This window comes from Notothenia coriiceps, unplaced genomic scaffold (assembly GCF_000735185.1).
Source record: "Notothenia coriiceps isolate Sejong01 unplaced genomic scaffold, NC01 NC01_scaffold00013103, whole genome shotgun sequence".
In the NCBI taxonomy this organism is placed as follows: domain Eukaryota; kingdom Metazoa; phylum Chordata; class Actinopteri; order Perciformes; family Nototheniidae; genus Notothenia; species Notothenia coriiceps.
In genome coordinates, this window is record NW_011345804.1 from 155 (window position 1) to 11,314 (window position 11,160).

Here is an 11,160-nt window from a genome sequence, read left to right on the forward strand (position 1 = left end):
AAATGACCAAATTAATGTAAACTTTGATAAGTGTATACTTTGACATTGTTGCATAATGGTAGCCATGTAAATATGCTTAATGGAAATGCACTACAATAGTAATGTAGTTATGAAAGGCACAGTATGTTCTGGTAATGGGAAAGTAGACCAATAGAACACTCACATTAGCCCCTTTATTCAGTATTAGCACATTAAATGTTCCTCAGTGAGGACTTGGCATATGGCAAAAAAGTGCACATTTCCAAGGTGAGTGTTTGACTAATCCTATCAAGGGCTATCACTCTGCGCTCATTGATTCCAAGGCCCAGTGGCTGAGCTCGCTCAGAGTCAGAATAAATGTGGGCGGTAAGACAGTGTCTGCTTTGTGTTCCTAATGAAGTCTGGTTGTCAGCAAGCCTCCGCATATTTAAATCTCAGGCTCTGAAGGGCTCAAACACTGCAGGAAAGTTGTGAGGAACATGTGTAATTATGCGTCTGTTTTTCACTCCTGAGTGGGTGCTCACTGGAATAGCCTGGAATGTTACCTTCAAAGTGAAATTAGCACTGATAATGGTATTTTTTGTCGTTTTGCTTTACGTGTTGGTTTGCACCACATTGCTATGCCTTACTATATTGTGTGTGTGTGTGTGTGTGTGTGTGTGTGTGTGTGTGTGTGTGTGTGTGTGTGTGTGTGTGTGTGTGTGTGTGTCACCTCACTGCACAGGCTATTGTCTCTACTGTGTTGTTCTCACTCATGATGGATAAGCAGATATTTGCCTGTTTTACTCTCTCTGTTTCTCCTTGTCTTCTTCCTCCTACTCCTTATTTTTCCCCCTCTCGTTGTTTAATTTTTATTTTTCACTTTATCTTAAATCCCTCCATCATCATTGCCCCCCCGCCATCAAAAAAATACAATCCAAATCTCACCACTCAGATCAACGCGAAGGTTGGTTCTTTCACTCTTTACCCTTCTAAAGCCCAGGCCTGGCAGACTGGAGCCGTGCTGCGCCAGCTTCATGCTGGGCGCCTCAGGCCCGTCCCGGCCTCTCTCTCTCAGGACCCTAACCCATAATGCAACCCCCCCCCTCTTCCAATGCTACAGTACATGCTTCCTTGCATCACATTATATATTGCTATATTGTGCTTCTGAAATTTTGTGAATTGTGCATGTCTTATTGCTTTTACACAAAATATATACGTACATTTCCCCACTAGGAAAGGTTCTAAAGGAGGATGTGACACGGAAAGGCCTTTGATTAAAGTGGCAACGGTGTGAGGAGCAATGTATTCTTCCTTTTGTTTTTCAATGTCACATGACAGGAAGTTCAGTTTACATTTAGGTTTCAGTTGGGAACCAATGGTTCACAGAGATTTATTAAGAATAAAAACGTTACCTCACCATCAGAAAATAAATGTTGGCAGCAACAAATATTACATGTATAATATATTTATTAGATCTCAGTGACAAAAGTGCCTCTTCCTGTTGTCACTGGAATGAGCAAATTCTGACAACTTCATTACATATTGCAAATTGTAACTGTTCATTTCTCACACGAAACAATGCAAACCTAATTTGGTGATACGGTTACAGTGAAATGTATTAAAAACTCGTGCCAGCACCATCCCCGGTAAAAACTGCAAAACAAAAAGCAATAGGATTTGTTAAATGTCTTGTTGTTGGATGAAACATTTGAGAAACCTGTTTTGTGATATTCATATTACACATGTGTAACATATTACTAAGAGACATCTGCCATTACAAACTGAGAAACAAAGATACAAACAAGTCATCACCTTATAAAAATGTATAGTAATTTTAAAATAATCCCAACATTACTTATTCCTTAATGACGGAATTATTTTTTGCCAATGAATCCCACAACAATTAAGTACCAGCAATAAGTGCAAACCGTCACTGATTTAAACATGTGGTTAGCATCGTAACTTCTTGGTTAGGGTTAGGCAACAGACTGACCTTTTATGGTTAAGGAAAATACGTTTGTTACATTACTGATGTAAATTAAGTATGTGACATCCGTGAGGAAAGTTACTTACCTCACATATGTACGACTAATAAATCCATGGTTTCACAACGGACACAAAATGCGGCCTTCTGGGTAAATGGGATTATAAATGATTTTTCTCCAATAAATGTAATTGCATAGGTTTGAGATTAATGGTTAACAGAACCTTGAAAAAAACATTGATACTTGCATCGATTTTGAATATCAACTATCTAGGGACAAAGAGATGATGATGATGTGTCACTCAACTCACGCCTTTCCTGGTGAGGGAAGAAAAACGTTACATAATTTATAACCACAACATAATTTGAGTATGTGCTCACTTCACAGAATGTTGTGTCAGTGTCATGATGTCCTCTCTGCATGCTGATAGTGTTGTTATTGTCTTGGCTGATTCAAAGGCATGGCTCATCCCAGCTCTCATCGGCTGTCTGACCACTATTAGTCTGAGCGGCAGCCTCTGAGCACACGCTCTGCTCTTATCTCAGAAAACTACACTCTCGAAGAAGAAAATAGCCTCAAACATGTTTACAGCCTTTTCAAAGACTCTCACTGCTGGATCATTAATAGGAGAATGCTGAAGAGCTCAGAAATGGAGGGAGAGTGAAATGCTATTGGAGAGAGTTTAAGCCCAAGCTGGGCTAGTTTAGGTTTGATTTGCAGACATGTGGTTTAGCTTCTTGGTCATCTTCTGTGTTACAGTAGTTTTTGTTCCTGTTTCTTCATTGATTTGACATGTGTTTGAAGTCAAAGTGTACACATTAGGATTCTAGGAAAAAAACATTAGATCTGTTATTTTTGACGTGGTAGGAATGTGAAAAAATGTATTGTGACCCAATACATAATCACTTTTGAATAATAAATCTAGTGTGGAACTGAGTAGCCCTTTGTATAAAGCTTCACATACTGGCTGAATGGGCAACTACTTTAGCGTAATATAACTTAGTTGGTACAACTTCAAACTAAAGTCGATTTCAAGGGTTTGTATCCCAGAAATAAGCTAGAGTGCTGAGTGCAGGATGGGATGAAGGCCCATTAATACTGCCGTCACCTTTGGCACAGAATGTGTGAGTCTCAGAATGAGAACTCATTCTGAAGTGACTCTTATCTTCAGTGAGCTACAGTATAATGCGTTTCATCTCCATCCTTTCCACATGAGAAAAAGAGGAATATTTTAAAGTTATAAAGCTCTAATGACATATTGCTCAGTGCAGTTCACCACCAGAAATGTTGTAAAAGTTTCCTAAGCACTGTCCATGGTTACAAAACAAATCTTCAAACCTAAGTCTTCATCAGCACAATGCTTTATGTGGATGATGCACTTATCATCACATTTTGTCATGTCCATTCTGATTAATGCTTTGGCCAGCATGTAGCTATTGGATGTTTTGAATAACAGCCAATTCTAGCAAGGAATGTATTCCCATTTCTGCTTACCTAGTTCAGTTACTAATCAAAGGACCCGTCATGCTTCTTGTTGCCAGACACTCTTCAAAGTCATCTTTCTGTCAGACAGGAAGTGATAAAAACATGATTCTGCTTACTTTTTATCAAACATCTTTAAATTTAATATTGCACTGAATCAGGCGATTATTAGCCAACCCATTATAATTAAAAATACAGGTTTACTTTTTGATTAAACCGTTAGAGTGATGCATGTAAGAGGACTTTTTCATTAATATGTACATAGTTAAGAAAAACTTGTTTAAAGTGAAACTTGCAGAATCATATGTACCTCTCTTTGTTTGACTTCCACAGAGACTGTGTATAAAATGACTTGTGGTACCAAGTCGAAGTTCTGACTATGAAATATGATAGAATGAACATTAGACTTAAACCTGAGATGTCATCAATCCAGTGGAAGAAATAAGCTTCTACTTGAGATGCCAATCACCGCATTTATCAATTGAATATGCTTGATGCCTGTCTATAACTCCTGCAGTATGCATGCTGCTACGTCTCCTGCTTGCATACAGATGTTTGCTTCCCCACCCATCGCAGCTTCTCCTTTAACTCTAGCTATTCCTTTATTAGGACTTGTCTTCTCTACCTTCTCCCTTTTTCCTTTGTCTCTTTTATCTAGCATGCCAACAAAGATATGTGTTTGTCTGCATTCTAACTATTAGCTCATCCTTATGTGCATCTGTTATTTCTGAGTGTCCTTGTGGCGACTGTGTAGAAAACTCAGTCTCACCCTGTTTCAGTACCTCAGTCATCCAACCATCAGGCCATTGTGCACACTAACAGAAGCAACTCTAACAATAATCCTTTAATTTATGACTAAGTTACTTTTTGTCATGACATTGTGAGCATCTTCCTTGTCAACAAGTTACGTTATGGTTTCTAATTGACTAATATAAGGACATGATGATTCCCTCAGTGCTGGCCAGCACATTGATAACATCCAGCATCAGAAACCAGAACTGTGATGATCCTCAACAAGCAAACATCTCAGTGTTATCTGTCTTAAACTAAACTGAAGCTCCTACCTTGAAAATGCAAATTAATATTATCTATATTTTTTATTATACTATAGTTGCTATTCAATATAGGTCTCAATGCCTTGGGGTATACTGTATGATCTCATTTGCTTAGCCTGTGGCCACTCTGAAAATTGATGGATGGATATGTACAACTCATCTGTATTACACACATAATATGTACATACCACTTCTAGAATTGCTACCTGAATTTAGATTCTTTACATTAGAAACAGTTCTGAGGTTATGCTGGCCAACTGAGGTTGACTCATCCTGCATACCCCCCATTCACTGTGGTAAGGATATCAACAGGTATTCCAATGTTATGATGTCTATCAGTGAGACCTCTGATGTATTACTGGCTGTAGTATTACCACTTACCAACAGAAGATCAATGGGGTTATGAAATGTAGAGTCCTGGTTTTTGCTGTGCACCTGCTCAAATGTAGATTCTTGTCCCAGAACTGCCATGCAATAAAAGCTCATGAGAGATCTATTTATCCTCAAATATATTCGAGGTTGAACCCAGCCTAAAGTCTCTTAACATAAAATAATACAAAGTTTCTTTAGAAGGCACCGAGTAATAGACCATCCACTGATATGAAGAAGCCTCGTTATATCGTAATGTTGCATAACCATTAAACAAATGTAATGAAGAATTATCATGAATTGACAATTATGACAACATTGAAATATTCTGTGACCTTTAGTCATGCGCTAATTAAACCAAACAATTGAACATAGACTTCTAATAGAGAGGTATTTGGTTTCCATGTTGATTCTTAGCACCGTCTCATCGGCATTGATCGATAATGGTATTGATCCTGAAAATGAATATTCTTTGCTGTCGGGTTGTAAAAATTATAATTTGAAGTCCTCCAGCATCCAACATAAAGCCAGCTACAGAAAGAAAGATTTCCCTTGAGCCCCCACCCAACTAACCCAGCAGTTTGCCCCTAAATCTTCCTCCTTTACTCCTCTCTTTCTCCTCTCATCCTCCTTCTCTTCCACATCATCTTCTCCAGTGCTTGAGCCTCCACAGGAATGAATGCCAGCCGTCTGGTTTCTGAGTGTGCTTCTTCCTATGCCAGCACACAATGCTGTTCTTGTATGATCAGTGCCCAAAACACTATTTCCCCTCCCCGACAAAATTACTCAAGAAGTCCCTGAATTATCAGTTATGGTCCAGCAAAACATAATGTACCTATACAAGTGCTACTTACCAGTTCTAGCATCACTACTTCTACATCTGATTTTATTTCTGAAGTACACAATGATAGAACTCTTCCCTCTCTGTGGTTAAACCAAGATCAAACCTTGAGAAAAGCCTCTGATCCGCAGTGTAAGCGCCTCACACCCATGTACCAGCCCGCAGCTTATATTACACTCAGTAAGTCAGATTTTCATGACTCTGTGCTCGCCTAAGTCAAGAGAACTTCACTTGTGCAACACGGCCAACTGCAAGTTTAACGACATGCAGTACTGTTACACTAATTCAGATGCAGTGTAATGAAATCCCAGCTCTTAGGGGGAGATTTCTATGGAAGGGAGCTCACAATAGGGGAGGATTCTTCAGTATCCTCTACAGCCTTAGCATCAGGATGAGATGGGAGTTCTCCACACAGGCAGCACAGAAGACTCCAGGTGCATTGTAATCCCTGCAGTCCAGCAGGAAACCCCAGATACTCCAGAGAAATCACACGCCTTAGGCACAGGCTCTCAATTTCCTCCATTTCCAAGTGAACCCTAATATATATGTATTGGAGAAAAGTTGGCGTATAATAGGTAATGTCATATGAGCATCATGGGGCCCCAAGAGGCAAACTAATGTGTGTTAGTTCCAGACTGTAAAGCGTTCCAGCACAATGCCTTACACTGGTGAGACCAAGATGCTTCTGAATGACATTTAAGGGGAATTTATAGGAATATTTAATTATATTACTATGGTTAGAAACATGTCAAAATGTAATATAACATGTCAAACTGTAATATATACTATATTTTATATCTCTTCTGAATGGTCACACTTAAAGGGGGGGCATAACATCTTCTGTTATAAAGGGTGATGAATGATTCAGAATAATGCCAATGCTATGTACGTGCGTATAAGTCCCAGGACTGACACGTAGGTTGTAGTACCGCCGTTTGGCCACTGCAAAAGGTTGCTTCCACTAGCGCACTTCCCCGGGGCTTGGCTGTATTTCAAAATGTGTGAGGAGGAGACATTTCTGAATAACCTGAGGTAACCTAGTTATACTGTTCTTGTGTTATAGGGATTTAGAACAAAAACACTTATAGTATTTCCAATATAACATGTATAATAACTAGTTTAAAACCTGCCTGTATCCAGTTTAATAAAGAGGAGAAAGATTCAGAGCGTAACAACCTTAATTCTGTATAAAATAGTCTAAACCTAACTTATGAGCATGATGGGACAGTACAGCTGTTATTCATTTCTAACGCACTGGTGCACAGTAAAATCCAGGCCAGTGATTCATGACGTCTGCCAGTGGTCCCGTGACCCCCCCTCCTCAGTATCGTGTCTAACTCCCCCTCTCTACCTCCTGCAGTTCGCCGTGTACCTCCCCGTTTCTCCATCCCCCCCACCAATCACGAGGTGATGCCCGGCGGCAGCGTCAACCTCACCTGCGTTGCGGTCGGTGCCCCCATGCCTTTTGTCAAGTGGGTGAGCGGCGAGGTGGAGCTGACCCGGGAGGAGGAGATGCCGATTGGCCGAAACGTGCTGGAGCTCACCAACATCCGCCAGTCTGCAAACTACACCTGTGTGGCCATCTCCTCCCTGGGCATGATCGAGACCACCGCCCAGATCATTGTCAAAGGTCAGAAACCTGGATCAGCATCTAAATGTCTGAATTATTTTGTGATGACAAATTCAATTAGCGCTTTGTATTTGATTGTATTTGTTTATCACATGCTTTTTGTGCCTATTACGAGATGTTTTTTGTGCTTGGCAATGCATCGTTTAATGTATTGGTACTGTTTTAAAGAGGTCCAAGAACTAAGCGATTTCACTAAGCCCTATGGAAGTCCAGGAATGCCAGTGTCAATGTGAAATAATTTTTTCCAGTTACAATTTGTAAGTTCATTTCCAAAAAGTATAAAATGCTTTCTCACTAGCTTTCCACTGCTTCTCACTGTACAATGTGGTTGAAAGCTCTGACAAATGTTGGACATTCGACCTAAGATAATTTTTTCACAAATGAATCTTCAAGCAATTCTTCAAATGAAATATCGTGCAAATTGGAAAGGTTTATCCCTGCAAAGCGGCTTTAGTGCGTAATAAGCCTGGGCAAATGTTGAGTCACCATCAGCTAGGGATGGACAGAGGGGGTGAAGGGGGTCTGGTGCCTGGGTGCTGTACCCCTTGTACAAAAAGGAGGGTCCAAAATGATTTGACGTTAGTCCAAGCCGCCAAGTAAAACACTACATGCTCAGACTTACTTGCACATTCTCACAAAACAAACATAGTAGGGTTGAGATGCCAATTTAACCTTGACATATAAATTGGGGTGTTTTTTGTTGTTGCCTAAACAGAGAAAGCGTTTTAAAAATGTCATCATTTTTTTATTTACTTTCACTTTGCCTGGATAGGTACACATCTGACATGATCTAAAGTAGGCTTAGCATAGACATGCATTGATTTCTGGTTACCCTGTTAAGTACACAGTATATCTTATTATATTTTATAAGGTTAAAAAAAGCCACTTAATATTTAGCCTTTTAAAACACGTGTTGTTATATGTTAAATACTCGAATGTCCATGATTGTTTAACCTTATATTCTTGTCAACTGTGTACACAAATACTGAGCATACATTTTTTAAACTGTGTCCACAATTTATGAACTTCTGTGCATGAACTGTAATTTGGATTTGCTCCAAGACACCTGAGGGCTCCATATGAAACTAACAAATAGTTTAGCTCTATCTTGTAAACATTCAGGACAGTATCTCTTCTGTGTATGCATTAAAAATGTGAACTTGTGATGAACTCCAGCTGTGGTTATGTAGACTACAGATGGGTTCAGGCCTGCGTGGCAGCATAACACGAACATAATACAGGCCCTGTGCCGATGAGGAGAGGCTTCTGAATGATAATGAACCCACAGCCTCTTTTTGTTCCTTCAGATATCTGACAGTTTTCTCTCTGCTCTTTAACAGCTCTGCCCAGGCCACCCACCTCCCTCATTGTGACAGAAACCACGGCCACCAGTGTCACCCTCACCTGGGACTCTGGCAACCCAGAACCAGTATCCTACTATGTGATCCAGTACCGTGCCAAAGTGTCCGACAACGGCTTCCAGGAAGTAGACGGGGTAGCCACGACTCGATACAGCATTGGCGGCCTCAGCCCATTCTCGGAATATGAGTTTCGTGTCATGGCCGTCAACAACGTCGGGCGGGGGCCTCCCAGTGGAATTGTAGACACCCGTACAAGCGAGCAGGCCCCTTCCTCCCCTCCTCTTCACATCCAGGCGCGCATGCTCAGCTCCAGCACCATGCTGGTTCAATGGGAAACTCCAGAAGAGCCCAACGGACAAATCAGAGGCTACCGGGTTTACTACAGCTCGGAGCACGATGCCCCCCTCAGTGCCTGGCAGAAACACAACACAGACGACAGCATGCTCACCACCATCTCAGGCCTCACCGCTGATATCACCTACAGCCTGAGGGTGCTGGGCTTCACCTCTGTGGGAGACGGGCCTCCCTCTGAAGTTCTGCAGATCAAGACCCAGCAGGGAGGTGAGAACACACTCAGCATGGCAGTGCCAAGATATGGCACAAAACACTCATACTTTAACACTGCATTTCACACAGGAGTGTGCCACTGGGTCAGAATTGTGCTAGGTTGTTTTGTAGCTACAGAGGTAGAGCCAGGAAGTGAACATATTTACTTCTAGCAAATGCACATTTTTAAAACGCCCTTAAAAGTACATTATTCACAATGTTGTTTTTATTTATTCTTGGCTACTTAGATGCAGTGGAGATGATTGCGAACACATATATTTTACCAACTTAAAAAGCTATGAAGGCACACAAAGAAATTCCCTTTACATCTGCAGCAGGCAGAGTGGTAGCTTGCCATCATATCTATGTCCACTCATACATGTCAAGTAGTTCTTGTATTCCTCTCCTTGAGCTCTGGTTAGGTTTCCTTCCATTCCTGAGAGACTTGTCTGTCTTTTCAGCCCTTATTCAACACTGCACTGTTCAGTGTGAGTGGAAAAGTGACACAATCAAATGATAATATAATAAATATACTCATTATGTGTGCACACTTGCTTTTTGACTGTGCTGTTGATATAAACAACAGCTCAACATGCAATGTTTGAAGGAAATTAAGTGCTAATCAGTTTTATAATAAATAATTAGGCGACGGCATGTCATTATGGTAAGACTGCTACTCAAAAGTAATCAATTATCCCATTTTGCATCCTCTAGGATTTTTTTATTGGTTGTTACACTTCAAACTAATTATTTCATATTGAAATCCATCCACGTTATTTTGTTGTCGATTGATGATGGAATAATACCTGTAAAAACAGTTTAAAATAATTTTGAGTTAATGTACTAGGAAACAACAACACAACCAGCAGCAGCATGGCATAAGCAACAGTCTACAGCTAACATTCATTGGAGACAAAATGCTGTGGTAACCTCTAATGGCACCTCCATTAAGGAAATGGATTGGGGAATTGCCGTACCTCCAGTCTCTACAGACGCTCAAACTGTTGTAGAGTTTTGTCTTTTAGATTGATGCTTGGCTGCTTGCATCAAGCCACACGTGGACTTAAATGTGTGTGTCAGAGCAAGGGACAAAAGCAGAAAAAAATGAAGTCACAGTTAATTGGGATAAATTAGGTCACCCTGATTTCCCCCACATCACCTGGAAAATGAAGAAAAGCAGAAGTGTAATGTGAGACATCAGTCCATCTGACAGTTACCAGCTGAGATGAACACAGCGGGTATTATCTGCAAGGATGGTGAGGAGCATACAGTTCAAGGTTCAAGGTTTTTATTGTCATACGAACATAGCTACAGTATGACGATGAAAATCTTAGGTCACAGGCTCCTCCAACATTGCAACACAATAAAACAGATAAACAGAAATATAGTGCAAGTAAATAGTAAATACAAAAATAGTTTAAAAAGTGAAATAGTGCAATAAGAGTCTATATGCAAGTTATTGGAATATGATATATTAGATAAATAGATAAATCATTTCTAAGTAGCAGATGAATGTTATGGATGTTGTTTCAACAGTTCAGGTGTTTAGCAGTCTTATTGCCTTATTGAAGCTGTCCCTGAGTCTGGTGGTTTTAGTCCGGATGCTGCGGTAACGCCTGCCAGACAGAACAGTTTGTGGCTGGGGTGATGGGGGTCTTTTGTAATCCTGAGGGCTTTCTTCCTGAGCCGCTGGGAGTAAGTGTAGCCGGGAAGTGTAGCACAGTGGCAGGGTTGGGAAGCAAAACTCGGTTCTGAGGAGGAACAAATAACAATTGTCCGGTCCCGGGATTGATAAGAGTTGTGAGGACAGGAGGCGAGGCCGTGCCCCGCGGACCGCAGAGCTCTCTCTCTATGCTCCGTATCAGCTGATCGCTGCACGGTGCAGCTCAGCGTCTCTCTCTCTCTTTCTACACACAGCGGATCCGCTGCC

At 40.9% G+C, this 11,160-nt stretch overlaps 1 protein-coding gene across 1 annotated transcript; it reads left to right on the forward strand.

Annotated features, from left to right (window-relative positions):
• Nucleotides 1-913: 913 nt before the first annotated feature.
• Nucleotides 914-9,245, forward strand: LOC104947795 (receptor-type tyrosine-protein phosphatase F-like; the record flags this gene model as incomplete). Its single annotated transcript, XM_010773891.1, has 3 exons — nt 914-925; nt 7,054-7,323; nt 8,664-9,245. Coding segments are annotated over 3 exons (864 nt in total), but the record flags the coding sequence as incomplete, so codon positions are not given.
• Nucleotides 9,246-11,160: the final 1,915 nt, after the last annotated feature.